The sequence below is a fragment of the Salmo salar genome, chromosome ssa06 (genome assembly GCF_905237065.1).
Source record: "Salmo salar chromosome ssa06, Ssal_v3.1, whole genome shotgun sequence".
NCBI lineage: Eukaryota > Metazoa > Chordata > Actinopteri > Salmoniformes > Salmonidae > Salmo > Salmo salar.
Window position 1 is genome coordinate 41,715,066 of NC_059447.1, and position 19,339 is coordinate 41,734,404.

At 47.9% G+C, this 19,339-nt stretch overlaps 1 protein-coding gene across 1 annotated transcript; it reads right to left on the reverse strand.

Moving 5' to 3' along the window:
• Positions 1-15,487: 15,487 nt before the first annotated feature.
• On the reverse strand, positions 15,488-19,071 carry LOC106607267 (proline-rich protein 29). The gene is made up of 6 exons (XM_045719507.1): positions 18,876-19,071; positions 18,335-18,425; positions 17,282-17,409; positions 16,308-16,468; positions 16,120-16,190; positions 15,488-15,607 (listed from the first exon to the last, which is right to left on the reverse strand). The coding sequence occupies exons 1-6, from the start codon at positions 18,954-18,956 to the stop codon at positions 15,576-15,578; spliced, it is 564 nt and encodes a 187-aa protein (XP_045575463.1). The 5' UTR covers positions 18,957-19,071; the 3' UTR covers positions 15,488-15,575.
• Positions 19,072-19,339: the final 268 nt, after the last annotated feature.

Below are 19,339 nucleotides of genomic sequence, written 5' to 3' on the forward strand. Positions count from 1 at the left end.
TTTATTTTTTTGTATTGAAAATCAAGTCTGAAATTTCAAAGTGGAAATTACATACTTCAGAAGATTTCTCAAACTTCAAATACACTACAAGTTTTACATTTCCTGAAAGTTCCCCTGCAACAGGGTGATACAATTAGTGCCTAACATCTTACCATAAGGATGGAAACGTAAAACTTGTAAACTGACTGAGCTGGACATCTGTACTGAATTCTTGTTTATACAGTGCATTTGGAATGTATTCAGACCTCCTGACGTTTTCCACATTTTGTTACGTTACAGCCTCATAACAAAATGTATAAAATTGTTCGCCCCCCCCATCAATCTACACACAATACCCCATAATGAAAAAGCAAAAACAGGTTTTTAGAATTTTTTGCAAAGTCATAACAAAAATAAATGAAAACAGAAATATCACATTTACATAAGTATTAAGACCCTTTACTCAGTACTTTGTTGAAGCACCTTTGGCAGCGATTACAGCCTTCAAGTCTTCTTGGGTATGATGTTACAAGCTTAGCACACCTGCATTCAGAGACTTGTCCCAAAGTCATTCCTGCATTGTCTTGGCTGTGTGCTTAGAGTCATTCTACTGTTGGAAGGTGAACCTTCACCCCAGTCTGAGGTCCTGAGAGCTCTGGAGCAGGTTTTCATCAACAATCGCTCTGTACTTTGCTCTGTTTATCTTTTCCTCGATCCTGACTAGTCTCCCAGTCCCTGCCGCTGAAAAACATCCCCACAGCATGATGCTGCCACCACCATGCTTCACCATAGGGATGGTGCCAGGTTTCCTCCAGACGTGACGCTTGGCATTCAGGCCAAACAGTTCAATCTTGGTTTCATCAGACTGGAGAATCTTGTTTCTCATGGTCTGAGAGTCCTTTAGATACCTTTTGGCAAACTCCAAGAGTGCTGTCATGTGCCTTTTACTGAGGAGTGGCTTCGGTCTGGCCACTCTACAATAAAGGCCAAATTGGTGGAGTGCTGCAGAGATGGTTGTCCTTCTGGAAGGTTCTCCCATCTCCAGAGAGGAACTCTGAAGCTCTGTCAGAGAGACCATCGGGTTCTTGGTCACTCCACCTGACCAAGGCCCTTTTCCCCTGATTGCTGAGTTTGGCCAGGTGGCCAGCTCTAGGTGGCTCTAAACTTCTTCCATTAAAGAATGATGGAGGCCACTGTTTTATTGGGGACCTTTAATGCTGCAGAAACTTTTTGGTACCATTCCCCAGATCTGTGACTCGACATAATCCTGTCTCGGAGCTTTACGGACAATTCCTTCAACCTCACGGCTTGGTTTTTACTCTGACATGCACTGTCAACTGTGGGACCTTATATAGACAGGTGTATGCCTTTACAAATCATGTCCAATCAATGGAATTTACTACAGGTGTACTCCAATCAAGTTGTAGAAACATCTCAAGGATGATCAATGGAAACAGGATGCACCTGAGATCAATTTCGAGTCTCTTAGCAAAGGGTCTGAATACTTATATAGGTATTTCTGTTTTTCTCTGTTTATTGCTTTTTCCCCAGTAGGCTAATATCTCCATCGGCTCTCTGCCCAGGACACACTGTTCCAGTCTCGACCCACATACTGTAACCTCTCTACTACTTTCTCTCTCCTGTCCCTTCATGTTTACTTTTTCCTTCCAACTCAGTTTCTCCAACTGGGAATGTTCATTTTCTCCCACTTCCCTTTCCTTCGGTCTTTCTCTCCATCTCTCCCTCTCTCTATCATTTTATCTGCCCACCCCTTGTCTCTCTGTTATGGTGTCTAGTATGGCTCTGTGTAGAGGTCTCGGTATTATTAGCAGGGTAAACATTGCTATCACTAGAGAGACAGAGCCAGAGAGACAGCCGTATCTGCCTGTTCTCCTCTGAGCTCTTAATCCCTCACTGTTTTATCAGATCTTTGGGTCATCTGGTCTGCTTCCTTTCCCCCCTATCTAGAATATTACCCCCATCTAACACCCCCCTAAAGCCTATCTGCCACAGCCACACCCCAAACAGGCCGAGACAGAATCCACCATAGATGCTGCCAAGTCATGAAACTCCCCTCCAGTAGCCAAGGAATGTCAGTTGACATGGAGAGTGAAGTTCATGTGGAAAATCTCAACACAACACGGACTCCCCCAAGTCTCAGTCCATCAGATAGCCCTCATCCAATTTCTCCTACTCCATCCAATAACTGTACATGCATTCTAGCACAGATATTAATATTGTGTAACTCCATCTTGATTGAATTGATCCATCCTTCCATTTTGTGAATTACTGGTATGTGCTGTATTGTCTCCCATTTCAAGACTGACCCCAGATTTGGTTGTATTCTTCATCACCTTCAGGGTTCATGGAGTCAATTTGCTTTTGATCTCCTGCCTTCTAACCCCCATATGTACTCATCACAGTACATTGAAACCCTCAGGGGGTCATGGGGGGGCATACTGTAGTGAAGTAGGGTAGAATGCAGAGTCACTGTGAACGCCTGTTAAAACATAAGTGTTCAATTCTCTTGTAATCTAGCAATAGGCTCTTAAAAGCACTTATGTCACACCCTGATCTACTTCACCTGTCTCCACCCCTCTCACCAGGTGTATCCCATTTGTCCCTAATATCTCCTGTGTATTTACTGCGTTTTCTGTTTGTCTGTTGCCAGTTCGTCTTGTCCAGTCAAGTCCTACCAACGTTTTTTCCCAATTTTTGAGTTTCCATAGTTGCTGTTTTCTAGTCTTCAGGGTTTTCCCAACATTTTCAGACTACTAAACAGCTATTGATTTATAACAATAGAGATAAAAACAGGGCAGCAGGTAGCCTAGTGGTTAGAGTGTTGGACTAGTAACCGAAAGGTTGCAAGATCAAATCCCTGAGCTGACAAGGTAAAAATCTGTCGTGCTGCCCCTGAACAAGGCAGTTAACCCACTGTTCCGAGGCCGTCATTGAAAATAAGAATTTGTTCTTAACTGACTTGCCTAGTTAAATAAAGGTTAAATAAAATAAACAGGAGCTGCCTCCACTGTTGTAGCACCATTTCAACTTCATCTTCTAATCACCTATGCTTAGACAACTAAAAAAAACTATTTAGTTCAATCAACATAAGTGATATGATGTGGCTGTCAGTGGCTCTGATTTCTGCGTGTGCATGGAAGAAGAAAGAACATGTTGACTGACCCTACTTGTAGAGAAACATCAATGCCATCCTCCTCTTTCATGTTGCCTAAACAGTCTGACTGTCATACAGTACACACTTTTAGTTTTTATTGTCCTAGACTACCTGTCTAAAATGTTTGCTTGCTAGCCTAACTTACTTTCATAGACAACGATGCGCCAGGCCATCTAGTTAACATTAGCATACTAAACTCAGCAAAAAAAGATACGTCCTCTCACGGTCAACTGCGTTTGTTTTCAGCAAACTTAATATGTGTACATATTTGTATGAACATAACAAGATTCATCAACTGAGACATAAACTGAACAAGTTCCACAGACATGTGACTAACAGAAATGGAATAATGTGTCCCTGAACAAAGGCAGGGTCAAAATCAAAAGTAACAGTCAGTATCTGGTGTGGCTACCAGCTGCATTAAGTACTGCAATGCATCTCCTCCTCATGGACTGCACCAGATTTGCCCGTTCTTGCTGTGAGATGTTACCCTACTCTTCCACCAAGGCACCTGCAAGTTCCCGGACATTTCTGGGGGGAATGGCCCTAGCCCTCACCCTCCAATCCAACAGGTCCCAGATGTGCTCAATGGGATTGAGATCAGGGCTCTTCGCTGGCCATGGCAGAACACTGACATTCCTGTCTTGCAGGAAATCACACATAGAACGAGCAGTATGGCTGGTGGCATTGTCATGCTGGAGGGTCATGTCAGGATGAGCCTGCAGGAAGGGTACCACATGAGGGAGGAGGATGTCTTCCCTGTAACGCACAGCATTGAGATTGCCTGCAATGACAACAAGCTCAGTCCGATGATGCTGTGACACACTGCCCCAGACCATGACGGACCCTCCACCTCCAAATCGTTCCCGCAGAGCACAGGCCTCGGTGTAATGCTCATTCCTTCGACGATAAACGCGAATCTCAACATCACCCCTGGTGAGACAAAACCGCGACTCGTCAGTGAAGAGCACTTTTTGCAAGTCCTGTCTGGTCCAGCGATGGTGGGTTTGTGCCCACAGGCGACGTTGTTGCCGGTGATGTCTGGTGAGGACCTGCCTTACAACAGGCCTACAAGCCCTCAGTCCAGCCTCTCTCAGCCTATTGCGGACAGTCTGAGCACTGATGGAGGGATTGTGTGTTCCTGTTGTAACTAGGGCAGTTGTTGTTGCCATCCTGTACCTGTCCCGCAGGTGTGATGTTCGGATGTACCGATCCTGCGCAGGTGTTGTTACACGTGGTTTACCACTGCGAGGACGATCAGCTGTCCATCCTGTCTCCCTGTAGCGCTGTCTTAGGTGTCTCACAGTATGGACATTGCAATTTATTGCCCTGGCCACATCTGCAGTCCTCATGCCTCCTTGCAGCATGCGTAAGGCATGTCCACGCTGGTGAGCAGGGACCCTGGGCATCGTTCTTTTGGTGTTTTTCAGAGGCAGTAGAAAGGCCTCTTTAGTGTCCTAAGTTTTCATAACTGTGACCTTAAGCTGTTAGTGTCTTAACGACCGTTCCACAGATACATGTTCATTAATTGTTCATGGTTCATTGAACAAGCATGGGAAACAGTGTTAAACCCTTTACAATGAAGATCTGTGAAGTTATTTGGATTTTTACGAATTATCTTTGACAGACAGGGTCCTGAAAAAGGGATGTGTATTTTTTTGCTGAGTTTACATCTAGCTACATGTTGAACTTCCATTCTCCCAGGCCAGGGGCACAATGTATGAATCTATGGTTGGATCAGAATCGCCCTTATAATTATTGGCCAGTACGGAGAATTAAGTAAAACCACAAGTCCATATCCCTATCTTCATCCATGGCTAATTTAGGAAAGGCTAATTTTAGTTAGCTAGCTAACCACCGGAGGACAACGACAAAGCGAGATGCAACAATATACGTTTTTTTTCTGTCAAATGACGTTTGGTTTCTGATGTGACGTGACTGGTGTGAAGCCAAATCCAAACTGGCTTCCGTTGACACTTTTTGGGGGGGTGAGCCAGGACCATCTTCTTCTTTGGTATTATGGCATTTGCACATTTTGTTTGTGCATGCTGCCACCTAATGTGCGGTAGTGTCAATCACATTCCATTTGTGATAATAAAATAAAAAGGAAGGGGGAAAAAAGATAAAATTGCACCACCAACCAACCCTACACCAATAGTTGAAGTCGGAAGTTTACATACACTTAGGTTGGAATCATTAAAACTCGTTTTTCAACCAATCCACAAATTTCTTGTTAATTAACAAACTATAGTTTTGGCAAGTCAGTTAGGACATCTACTTTGTGCATGACACAAGTACATTTTCCAACAATTGTTTACAGACAGATTATTTCACTTATCATTCACTATATATCACAATTCCAGTGGGTCAGAAGTTGACTGTGCCTTTAAACAGCTTGGAAAATTCCAGAAAATTAATGTCATGGCTTTAGACGCTTCTGATAGGCTAATTGACATCATTTGAGTCAATTGGAGGTGTACCTGTGGATGTATTTCAAGGCCTACCTTCAAACTCTGTGCCTCTTTGCTTGACATCATGGGAAAATCTAAAGAAATCAGCCTAGACCTCAGAAAAGAAATTGTAGACCTCCACAAGTCTGGTTCATCCTTGAGATCAATTTCCAAACGCCTGAAGGTACCATGTTCATCTGTACAAATAATAGTACACAAGTATAAACACCATGGGACCACGCAGCCGTCATCCTGTGTCACAGTATCTAACGAAGGTGGCGCCCCTCCTCGGTCGGGCGGCGCCCGGCGGTCGTCGTCGCCGGCCTATTAGCTGCCACCGATCGTTGTTTCTGTGTCTTTTGGTTTTGTCTGTCTATCCCGCACCTGTTTTGTGTCTGTAATTAGTGGGGGGTTATTTAGTGTGCATTTTTAGTTGGGATTCTTGTGCGGGATTGTTTATCTGTCGCTAGAGGACAGGTGTTAGCTAGCGCTGGCTTTATATTAAGCGTGTTACTGTTCTGTACTGTGTTTGCCGGGCTGCGCCCCGTGCGTTAAACGTTTCCGAAAGATTCTCCTGTTTTGGGTGTTATGCGCACCCTGTGCTTTTTTCGGACACCTTATTGTCTACGGTGGAAATAAAACTTTTGACCTACCGGACCTCAGTCTCCTGCATTTTGACTCTACTCCTTTCCTGCTCCTAAGAGAAGTCGTGACAGAATCCCGCACCAATTATGGAGTCAGCAGGAGCAGAAGCGCCATCCATGGCTGAGCAGGTCTCTCACCACGCCAGCCTCCTCCACCGCCTAGGCTCGGCCATGTACCAGGTGTTGACCTGGTTGGAGAACTGGGAGAGAGGTGCTTCCCCAGCTGGGCCAGCTCCGGTCCCTCACCCTGCGCCCCTACCCACACCCACTGAAGCGGGCGCCGGCGGTATCCGGATTACTCCTCCCCGGGAGTTCGATGGGACGGCCGCTGGGTGCAAGGGGTTCTTGCTCCAATTGGAACTATACCTGGCGACCGTCCGCCCCCCCCCTCCGACGAAGAGAGGGTGAGCGTCCTCGTCTCCTGTCTCATGGGTCGAGCCCTGGAATGGGCCAATGCGGTCTGGGAGGGCCCAGACTCGGCTCGGTGTGACTACCCTGAGTTCACCCGCCGCTTCCGGGCGGTTTTCGATCATCCCCCGGAGGGCAAGGCGGCGGGTGAGTGTCTATTCCATTTGAGACAGGAGACGAGGAGCGCTCAGGATTTCGCCTTGGAATTCCGGACTCTCGCCGCTGGATCGGGGTGGAACGAGCGGGCCCTGATAGACCACTATAGGTGTAGCCTTCGCGAGGACGTCCGCCGGGAGCTGGCTTGTAGGGACAACGCCTCCACCCTAGACCAACTGGTGGATTTGTCCATTAGACTGGACAACCTGCTGGCTGCCCGGGGACGTTCCAGTCGGGGCCTGTTCGTTCCGCCTCCCAGTCCTCCCGCTCCACAGCCCATGGAGATAGGGGGGGCTGCGTCGAGGAGGACCGGAGGAGGGGGTCTCTCCTACACCCGCCTTGGGCGCAGAGGACACACTGTGGACCGGTGCTGGAGAGGTCCCCCCGGGAGTTCGGAGGGCAGGCAGAGCACTACTTCGACCCCCCAGGTGAGTCCGCACCAGCCACACCCAGAGCCCCCTGTCGACCACATGTACACCTCCGTTTGTTTTCCTGATTTTTCCCCTCACTTCCAGTATAAGGCACTAGTCGAGTCAGGTGCAGCTGGGAGTTTTATGGATCGTGGGTTAGCGAAGAGGTTAGGGATTCCCCTGGTTCAGCTGGACCACCCCTTCCCCGTGCACACCCTAGATAGTCGACCGCTAGGGTCAGGCCAATTAGGGGAGGTCACAGTGCCACTGGTTATGCAGACGTGGGGGTGTCATGAGGAGCGTATCAGCCTGTTCCTCATTGACTCCCCAGTGTTTCCGGTGGTACTGGGAATCCCCTGGCTAGCCACGCACAACCCTCAGATTTCGTGGAGACAGAGGGCTCTTATGGGGTGGTCGAGGGAGTGCTCAGGTAGGTGCATAGGAGTTTCCATCGGTGCGACTACGGTGGAGAGTCCAGACCAAGTCTCCACCGTGCACATTCCCTCAGAGTATGCCGATTTGGCTATCGCCTTCAGTAAGACGAAGGCGACTCTATTACCCCCCCATCGACGAGGGGATTGTGCGATAAACCTCCAGGCCGACGCGGTTCTTCCTAGGAGTCACGTGTAACCTCTGTCTCAGGAGGAGACAGTGGCTATGGATACATACGTCACTGAATCCTTGAGACAGGGATACATTCGGCCATCTAAGTCCCCCGTCTCCTCAAGCTTTTTTTTCGTGAAGAAGGAGGGAGGTCTGCGCCTGTGCATTGACTATAGAGGTCTAACTCCTATCACAGTGGGTTTCAGTTACCCGCTACCTCTCATTGCTACGGCAGTGGAGTCATTTCACGGGGCGCGCTTCTTCACGAAATTAGATCTCAGGAGCACGTATAACCTGGTGCGTATTCGGGATGGAGACGAGTACCACATCGGGCCATTATGAGTACCTCGTCATGCCGTATGGGTTAAAGAACGCTCCCGCTGTCTTCCAATCCTTTGTGGACGAGGTCCTTCGGGACATGCTCGAGCAGGGTGTGGTGGTGTACATCGATGACATCCTGATCTGCTCCGCCACACGCGCCGAGCATGTGTCCCTGGTGCGTAAAGTGCTTGGGCGACTGCTGGAGCATAACCTATACGTCAAGGCTGAGAAATGTGAGTTCTCCAAACGAGCCGTCTCATTTCTAGGATATTGCATTTCCACCTCGGGGGTGGAGGTGGAGTGTGACCGCGTGACGGCTGTGCGTAATTGGCCAACCCCAACCACTGTGAAGGAGGTGCAGCGGTTCTTGGGGTTCGCTAATTATTATCAGAGGTTTATCCGGGGTTTTGGCCAGGTGGCGGCTCCCATTACCTCACTGATGAAGGGGGGGCCGGTGCGGCTACAATGGTCAGCAGAGGCGGACAGAGCCTTCCATCGTCTGAAGGTTCTGTTCACCAACGCACCTGTCCTGGCGCATCCGGACCCCTCTTTGCCATTCATAGTGGAGGTGGACGCGTCCGAGGCTGGGGTAGGAGCTGTGCTATCGCAGCGCTCGGGCATTCCTCCGAAGCTCCTTCCATGTGCATTCTTTTCTAAGAAGCTGAGCCCGGCGGAGCGCAACTATGATGTGGGGGACCGGGAGCTGTTAGCCGTGATCAGGGCTTTGACGGTGTGGAGACATTGCCTTGAGGGGGCACGTCACCCTTTTCTCATCTGGACCGACCACCGTAACCTGGAGTATCTTCGGGCAGCGAGGAGGCTTAATCCCCGTCAGGCAAGGTGGGCCATGTTTTTTACGAGGTTTCACTTTACCCTCTCGTACATTCCAGGTTCCCGGAACCGGAAGGCTGACGCACTGTCGCGTCTCTACGACACCGAGGAGCGGACCATCGATCCTACTCCCATACTTCCCGCCTCCTGTCTGGTGGCACCGGTGGTATGGGAGGTGGATGCGGACATCGAGCGGGCGGGTCGGTCAGAACCCACTCCACCGCAGTGTCCCGTGGGCCTGAAATACGTTCCGCTTGGTGTTCGCGATCGCCTGATCTGATGGTCCCACACTCTACCCTCCTCGGGTCATCCTGGGGTGGAACGGACAGTGCGGGGCCTGAAGGGAAGGTACTGGTGGCCCACCTTGGCTGAGGATGTTCGGCGTTATGTCTCTTTCTGTTCGGTATGCGCTCAGTGCAAGGCTCCTAGGCACCTGCCTCGAGGGAAATTACAGCCCCTCCCCGTTCCACAGCGGCCTTGGTCTCACCTCTCGGTGGATTTCCTCACGGATCTCCCACCGTCCCAGGGGAATACGGCGATCCTGGTCGTTGTGGACAGGTTCTCTAAGTCCTGCCGTCTGCTCCCTTTGCCCGGTCTTCCTACGGCCCTGCAGACCGCGGAGGCCCTGTTCACCCATGTCTTCCGGCACTATGGGGTGCCCGAGGACATCGTATCTGATCGGGGTCCCCAGTCACGTCCAGGGTGTGGAGATCGTTGATGGAGAGGCTGGGGTCTCGGTCAGCTTGACCTCGGGGTTCCACCCCGAGAGTAATGGGCAGGTAGAGCGCATTAACCAGGATGTGGGCAGGTTCCTGCGGTCGTATTGCCGGGACCGGCCAGGGGAGTGGGCGCAGTTCGTGCCATGGGCCGAGATGGCCCAGAACTCTCAGCGCCACTCCTCTACCAACCTGTCACCCTTCCAGGTGGTATTGGGGTATCAGCCGGTCCTGGTGCCATGGCAACAGAGCCAGACGGAGGCTCCTGCGGTGGAGGCATGGGTGAAGCGCTCTCAGGAGACCTGGAATGGTGTCCAGGAGTGCCTAAGGAGGGCTGGTGAATGACACAAGGAGAGCGCTGACCGCCACCGCAGTGACGCCCCCGTGTTTAACCCGGGGGACAGAGTCTGGCTCTCAACCCGGAACCTGCCTGCCCTGCCGGAAGCTGGGTCCGCGGTTTGTGGGGCCGTTCAAAGTCCTGAGGAGGATAAACGAGGTGTGTTACAGGTTACAACTCCCTTCATATTACCGCATTAACCCCTCGTTTCATGTGTTTCTCCTCAGGCCATGGTAGCTGGCCCGCTGCAGGACAATGAGGTGCTGGAGGTCCCCCCGCCCCCCCTGGACATCGGGGGGGCCCCGGCATACACAGTCCGAGCCATCCTGGACTCCCGACGTCGGGTAGGGGGCCTGCAGTACCTCGTGGACTGGGAGGGGTACGGTCCGGAGGAGAGGTGCTGGGTCCCAGCGGCGGACATTCTAGATCCACCCATGCTACAAGAATTCCACCTGGAGCCGCGCGTCAGGGGAGGGGTACTGTCACAGTATCTAACGAAGGTGGCGCCCCTCCTCGGTCGGGCGGCGCCCGGCGGTCATCGTCGCCGGCCTATTAGCTGCCACCGATCGTTGTTTCTGTGTCTTTTGGTTTTGTCTGTCTATCCCGCACCTGTTTTGTGTCTGTAATTAGTGGGGGGTTATTTAGTGTGCATTTTTAGTTGGGATTCTTGTGCGGGATTGTTTATCTGTCGCTAGAGGACAGGTGTTAGCTAGCGCTGGCTTTATATTAAGCGTGTTACTGTTCTGTACTGTGTTTGCCGGGCTGCGCCCCGTGCGTTAAACGTTTCCGAACGATTCTCCTGTTTTGGGTGTTATGCGCACCCTGTGCTTTTTTCGGACACCTTATTGTCTACGGTGGAAATAAAACTTTTGACCTACCGGACCTCAGTCTCCTGCATTTTGACTCTACTCCTTTCCTGCTCCTAAGAGAAGTCGTGACATCCTGCTCAGGAAGGAGACGAGTTCTGTCTCCTAAAGATGAACGTACTTTGGTGCGAAAAGTGAAAATCAATCCCAGAACAACAGCAAAGGACCTTCTGAAGATGCTGCAGGAAACGGGTACAAAAGTATCTATATCCACAGTAAAACGAGTCCTATATCGACATAACTTGAAAGGTTGCTAAGCAAGGAAGAAGCCACTGCTCCAAAACCGCCATAAAAAAAGCCAGACTACGGTTTGCAACTGCACATGGGGACAAAATCGTACATTTTGGAGAAATGTCCTCTGGTCTGATGAAACATAAACAGAACTGTTTGGCCATAATGACCATCGTTATGTTTGGAGGAAAAAGGGGGAGGCTTGCAAGCCGAAGAACAGTATCCCAACCGTGAAGCACGGGGGTGGCAGCATCATGTTGTGGGGTGCTTTGCTGCAGGAGGGTCTGGTGCACTTCACAAAATAGATGGCATCACGAGGGAGGAAAATTCTGTGGATATATTGAAGCAACATCTCAAGACATCACTCAGGAAGTTAAAGCTTGGTTGCAAATGGGTCTTCCAAATGGACAATGACCCCAAGCAAACTTCCAAATGGCTTAAGGACAACAAAGTATTGGAGTGGCCATCACAAAGCCCTGACCTCAATCCTATAGAAAATATGTGGGCAGAGCTGAAAAAGCGTGTGCGAGCAAGGAGGCCTACAAACCTGACTCAGTTACACCAGCTCTGTCAGGAGGAATAGGCCAAAATTCACCCAACTTATTGTGGGAAGCTTGTAGAAGGCTACTTGAAACGTTTGACCCAAGTTAAACAATTTAAAGGCAACGCTACCAAATACTAATTGAGTATATGTAAACTTCTGACCCACTGGGAATGTGATGAAAGAAATAAAATCTGAAATAAATCATTATCTCTACTATTATTCTGATATTTAACTTTCTTAAAATAAAGTGCTGATCCTAACTGACCTAAGACAGGGAATTTTTAATAGGATTAAATGTCAGGAATTGTGAAAAACTGAGTTGAAATGCATTTGGCTAAGGTGTATGTAAACTTCCGACTTCAACTGTTTATACCACTATTTCATACACATTTAAAACCTCAGAACATCTTATAACTCTTCTGCAGTAAAATCTCATACACCCAGGTACTTCTCTGCAGCTGCCACCTACACTCATTAAAAACCCACTGCCCCATTCCACTACTTTGACCCTGTCTGCTCCTGCACCATGCCAATAGCCTGAGAGGATGGGACACCCCCACTTAATACACCCTGTAACTCTTCTGATGTAAGATATCGTTTCCCAAGAATTTCTCTGCAGCTGCTACCACAACATCTATTTTCTGTGATTTACATTCTATTTCTGAGGTACAGTTGATAACCATAGCTATGAACGCTAAGAAGCCAGCCTTACCGAAGAATATATCACTTGTTGGTCTATCCCTCTGTGCTGGCACAAATCTTCTACTCACTGGGATCCTCTCAGGTTCCCTCACCCTTCACCCATCCTCCTCTACTTTCTTCACTGCCACAGCATACTACACCTCCTCCACTGCTCTGACTCTGGCCACTTCAACCTGCCTCTCTCGCACCAGACACTTTCGATCCCCAGCACTGATCTTTACCCAAGTTGCATGACACAGAGTGCCTGCTCCCTCTGGTCAGAAGAAACACAAACAAATATCACAAGTCCACTACAGGTTACCTTCACTGATTCAATTGCACCCAACTCCTTTCTCACCCACCCTGTAACCACAAATGGATCCGGCAAAAGGTAAGAGTCCACTTTCTCCAAAAATGTCACTCCTACTGGACCAGATTCTTCTTTATTCATTGATGCCAGGCTCGGGTTCCGAGCTCGTCACCACACCTTCCACCTCACTTAACTTGCCCTCATTCACTTCCATTTAACCTCCAGAACTCTGTCTGGCGCACGGCTCACTCTGTTTGACACCAATCTTCTTCGACAGCCCATCTCCATGTTTATCTCCATCTTCCTCAGATTCAAATCCAACCTCTGCTTTCCTCATTCTCTTCAACCTCTTCGTCCTCTTTCTCCGCCTCCATTCTTCCTCAGAAACTTACCTTTCTGTCTCCTTGTTCCAAAGTTCCTGTTCTTGGTCCATGATTCCTCCTACAACGGTTTACAAATGTTTGCTAGTGCTGTCAATGTTGTCTCTGTTGCTCTGCGATGATTGGCTATTATTATCATTTTTAAATATCAAGGGACGCCAAATACTCGCTAGCTTCCCTTGCATTCAATGCTACAAGCGACAACCATTCAGCCTCTTGCGAATTTATGAAACACAGAGAGATCAGAGAGAGATCTCTCTCTGTGTTTCATAAATTTGCAAGAGGCTGAATGTATATCACTGGAGAAAGCATCAGAGTGAACGAAACAGCGTCCCTCTGTCTCAGTACGTGTAGCCCATCTATCTGATGCTGTGTGGTCAAAAAGAGTATGACATGGTTCCAAAATCATTTATCTTGTTAATTTTTGGGGGGGAAGCCTGGCTTCCCTTGGCATCCAAGAATACACGCCACTGCTACTCACTAATACATGGCTGTACGCACCCACTGCACACACACGTACACACACGTACGCATGCACACACAAAGTCGTCATGCTCGTAGGGGGTACAGTGGCCCCCTCAGATTTGTCCTGTTTAAAAAATATATAATTGTTGTTCATTTTGTTGTTGTTTCTCTGTAATACTACTAGCCACCTAGCAATTTTATGAAGTTTGCTTTAGCTAGCCCAGATTGGGAGATTAGGAATCTTTCTCTTGATTAGCTACCAAGAAGTCAATTCAGGCTATCAATCTTAGCTGGCATGCCTGCTGGTAAGATTGGTAAACTTTAGAAAAGCAAGCAATAACAAAATGTACTGAATAATTCACATTCCTTTCAATCTTATAACCAGATTTTAGCAGAGATGCAGAGAACCATATTTAGTTTCTTTAAAAAATAACAACTAGTCTGGAGGATACAGACAGCTCAAGGAATATGCTTAGATATGCAATAAAATAAGCATATTTTTGACATACACTAAATATACAGAAGTATGTGGACACCCCTTCAAATCTGTGGATTCTGCTATTTCAGCCACACCTGTTGCTGATAGTTGTATAAAATCAAGCACACAGCCATGCAATCTCCATAGACAAACATTGGCAGTCGAATGCCACCTTTCCAACAAGTCAATACGCAAATGTCAGCCGCTCCTAGAGCTACCCCGGTCAATTGTAAGTGCTGTTATTGTGAAGTGGAAATATCTAGGAGCAGCCACAGCTCAGCTGCAAAGTGGTAGGCTACACAAGCTCACAGAAAGGGACCACTGAGTGCTGAAGCGCGTAGCGCGTAGAAATCTCTGTCCTCAGTTGCAACACTCACTACTGAGTTCCAAACTGCCTCTGGAAGCAACGTCAGCACAAGAACTGTTCGTTGAGAGCTTCATGAAATGGGTTTCCATGGCCGAGCAGCTGCACACAAGCATAAGATCACCATACACAATGCCAAGCGTCCGCTGGAGTGGTGTAAAGCTCGCCGCCATTCCTGTTTCAGCATGACAATGCCCCCGTGCACAAAGCGAGGTCAATACAGAAATGGTTTGTCGAGATCGGTGTGGAAGAAGTTGACTGGCCTGCACAGAGCCCTGACCTCAACCCCATTGAACACCTTTGGGATGAATTGGAAAGCCGACTGCGAGCCAGGCCTAATCACCCAACATCAGTGCCCGACCTCACTATTGCTCTTGTGGCTGAATGGAAGCAAGTTCCTGCAGCAATGTTCCAACATCCAGTGGAAAGCCTTCCCAGAGGAGTGGAGGCTGTTATAGAAGCAAAGGGGGGACCAATTCCATATTAATGCACATCATTTTGGGATGAGATGTTCGACGAGCATATGTCCACATACTTTTGGTCATGTAGTGTATATATGAACTTGTCAGAAACTCACTGAAATAACAAGTGACATGCTGATAGACATGCTGGTAGACATGAACATAAACGAGCAGCTTGACATTTGTCATGAATCTTGCACTGGAGGCAAAACTGAGCGATTTCCGCTAGATGGGCCAGTTGCTGCTCCCTGCTGGATATTTTGTGTAATGCATGTAGAAATAAGGCCAAAAACGGCTATAATATTGGATAATATATGCCATTTAGTAGACATATATCCAAAGCAACTTACGGTCATACATTTTATGTATGGGTGGTGTCGGGATTCAAACCCACAACCCTAGTGTTAGACGTGCCATGCTCTACCAACTGAGCCACAGTACAATTCTGGAAGTGAGCGTAAAAACATTGAACAATGCCGAACAATGATGATCTTGGCCTTTTCTTTACTTGAAATAACAAATCTAAAAAAGACCCACATTAAAATATGTAAATAAAAACAGAACAATGGCGAGCATTATACGATTTCTGCAACATACAGAAACATGATATTATGAATAACTATTATCAATAGTTAAATGACTAAAAATTTAAATCAAGAACAAAACTGCGGTGCCTCTGAAATGTAGTTCTGTTTACTATGACACGTTTAGAATGACTCTATCTTGCTAACGATGAATGGAAGCTGTAGATTTCTGCTGTTGTTGTCACTGTCTTCTCTCCGTAGCGTCATAGTAATCTACACACAAGAGGCAGAGAGAGACATGGAAAGCATCTGACGAACACATTCTTCACAAGTGTTTAGTATAATCAGCCTCGTTATAACCCACAGTATCGCAATCAGCAGCACTGTCAGCACCCTCATCAGCATCATTATGATCCCCCACCAACCAGCATCACAGAGCTCTCACATCATCTAACAGAGGGTGCTAATTGGGATGTTAGATCCGTAGAATTAGGAATTAGTAGTAGTAGTAATTTAATAAGATATACATGGTTATATCCTACATGTTAGAAGACACTTACGCAGCACCTTACATGCCCAATAAGGGCTTTGAGACTTCCCATCCCCCCACTCAATGTTCTGTATGTACAGTACCACATATTATTGAGTCATTCTATTTCTATGGTAACTCCCTCCCAATGTTTTATCTGGTGTTCTGCTATGGACACCCGTGTGTTAACGCTAGTGCTGCGATATGTGTTGTACAGACATACAGCGGAGATGTACAGAGGGTTCCAGTTGTGTACCTGTTGCTGGAGGGACGTCAGCACCCACGGTCCTGGTAGCGCTGGGTGGGGGAGGAGGTGGGACCGCTCTTCTGGATGACATCACACATGCGTATCATTGTTATCTCCGGCCCACGTTGTGTCACAACATCCATCTATGTAAGTGTGGGTACGGTAGGTGTTGTGAATGGGCTTGTGTTGTGAATCACCTGGTGGTGTCTCTGTGTGGTGAGGGTGCTAGCTCCAGGGGTTCAGGGGTGTTGCGGTAGACCAGGCTAGGGTGAGGCTGGGGTGGAGGAAACCAGGCTGGGTAGGGCAGGTAGGCCGGGGGAGGCTGGTAATGGTAGTGGTACACCTCTGAATCCTCCTCCTCCTCCTGTAGTATTTAACCTTTATTTAACTAGGCAAGTCAGTTAAGAACAAATTCTTATTTATAATGACGTCCTAGCCCTGCCAAACCCTCCCCTAACCCCAGACGACACTGAGCCAATTGTGTGCTGCCCTATGGGACTCCCGATCACGGCCGGTTGATCAAACCAGGGTCTGTAGTGACGCCTCTAGCACTGAGATGCGCCACTCAGCTGTAAAAATCACTGGGGGCCAGCTGGCCTGGAGGGGAGGATAAAAAACAGCCCATTCAGACACAGCATGTGTCAAATGGCACCCTATTCCCTATTAAAAAAGAATAAGAAGAAAATAGTGCACTAAATAGGGAATAGGGTGCCATTTGGGGCACATCCTCACTCTCCACTTCAATGGGTTGGACGACCAACTGCTTATGGAGCCTCAACTCAACCACTAAACTGACAAGGAACAGTGTGACCCAAAACAGACTCCAAAAATAACTTTTAGGTGCATTAGCTAATGTGAGGAGCCACTCTGACCTCGGTCTGTTTACGTTTCCAGATTGTCATATCAGATTAGGTATGTCTCTACCTACTGAAACACATGTTTTCAGATGAATAATGTAAGATGAGTGTGCTGCACACGGACAGGCTGGATGATAAGTTGGCACATGTGACTAACAGTAAATGTACCTCAGCGGTGGAGAGTGGGGCTGGGAATAGCCAAATGACTATACCTCAGAGGTAGACGGAGGGTGGAGCTGGGGCTGGGAATGGCCAAATGACTATACCTCAGAGGTAGACGGAGGGTGGAGCTGGGAATGGCCAAATGACTATACCTCAGAGGTAGACGGAGGGTGGAGCTGGGGCTGGGAATGGCCAAATGAGCTGAGGGCTGACATGGTCATGTTGTTCATGATGACCTGGTGCATCTGAGCATTTTGGATCATCATCAGCTCCACCAGGTCTGGAGAATAGCAGAGAGCAACATTACACACACACACACACACACACACACACACACACACACACACACACACACACACACACACACACACACACACACACACACACACACACACACACACACACACACACACACACACACACACACACACACCTTACACCTGCATGGATGCTAACTTCTATATGCCTGTTGTGCTGTCCTTTAAGTGACAATCAACCCGTTTCAACCGGCATGGTGTCCAATCACGAGATCTAAATCAAATCTGACATCCTGAATGTTCTATCCTCTCCCTTCCTCAATTTCTGTCTAACATCCTTCCAGCAATATGAAAATACAGATTTTGCCCGCTGGCTGCTTGTCAGGCTACTCTGGCGACAGCCTGATGCAACATTTCGCAAAACGACACTATATTATACAACTCTGTCAAAATGAGAGGAATCCGAACTACTCATTGAATAATATCAGAAATAATGCCAATGCTGAAATAAGCCTCAATATAAGTGAGTTGAAAGTAAGAAGAGCAGAAAGGTCAGTCAGTCAGAGCAAACAATCACTGCCCTGGCCTGAGCGACCAACTGACAGACAATGATGAGGCTAGAGGTGGAGAAGGAGTGCCATAGGCATGACCGCCATTATAGATGGTTGAGCTCTGGCCCAGCTGGCACCTGCAGTGCCATTCAGAGTTTCACACACACACACACACACACACACACACACACACACACACACACACACACACACACACACACACACACACACACACACACACACACACACACACACACACACACAGAACGAGTGAGGTGAGAAAATACACTTTATAATATTGCACGCATGTGTTGGAGGCAGAAAGCCATGTCAGAGAAGCCGAGAGACGTGGGCTCTGTCTGAAAAGTTATCTTGACAGCTTGCCTGCCATACGTACCCTGCTTGAAGTGTCCTGGCCGGATGGAGGGAGTGGGAGATGACACAGCAGCAGGGAGCTGCTGTAGGATGGTGGTGGGCTGCTGGGAAGCCTGGGATGGAGACATGAGACTTTAATGAGGCTCGCTGACTGGAGGCATACAGCCAGGGAGAATATCTATCTCCCATATCTAATACTGCCATGGATGAACTACTGTTAAGAGGCAGGCAATATCAGCCCACTCTCTCAACATAGTTAACAGTAGCAATGTGTGATAAAACATCCAATTAAAACTATAAGGCAGTGAGCCGGAGATATGCATCAAGAAGATATGACTCATCAAGCTATTACAACAATACTCAAATCCCAGCTGTTGGAAGCTAAAGATGCCTCCCTTAATGATGCTGCAAATGAAGTCAATGGCATATAGAGAGCCAACTTTCTCTGTAAATGAGCGTGGGTGTTAAATATCACATAGAATTACAGTCTCTTTGATATGCCAAGTAAACAGGTCAACTGTATTTTTTTGCTATTGAAAAAAATCCCTATTTGCTACACTTACAGGCTGTTGAATTATCTGCACATTCTGTGCGTCCTGGTTCCACTGCTGAAACTGTGGGTAATTATCATCTGTCCATGCCATTGAGTTTCATATGTCGGTAAAAAACAAATAGAGCCGTAAACAGTAACTGAAGATAAACCTTGTTTTGATCCAACCCAGGCTTGGAGTATACACTCACCAGTTGGGTTGCCAAGGCTTCAAAGCGCAAACAAAAAGTACGAGAAACATGCGCAGGTTGTTGCGCACCTATAGGCTGGTGCGTCACTTACTGTAATGACTATGCTGCTATGGGATATTTAAACTAGGACTAATTAGTCGCTCTCTTTATCACATTTATTTTCTTACCATTTAGGCTTGTATGATATAATCGAGTTCTAAACGTTTCTAAAAGAGCAAATGAGGTGGTCACACTTGAACTGATTTTGACAGCTGTGGCACAAAGATAGCCTTCTTCCATGCAGCAA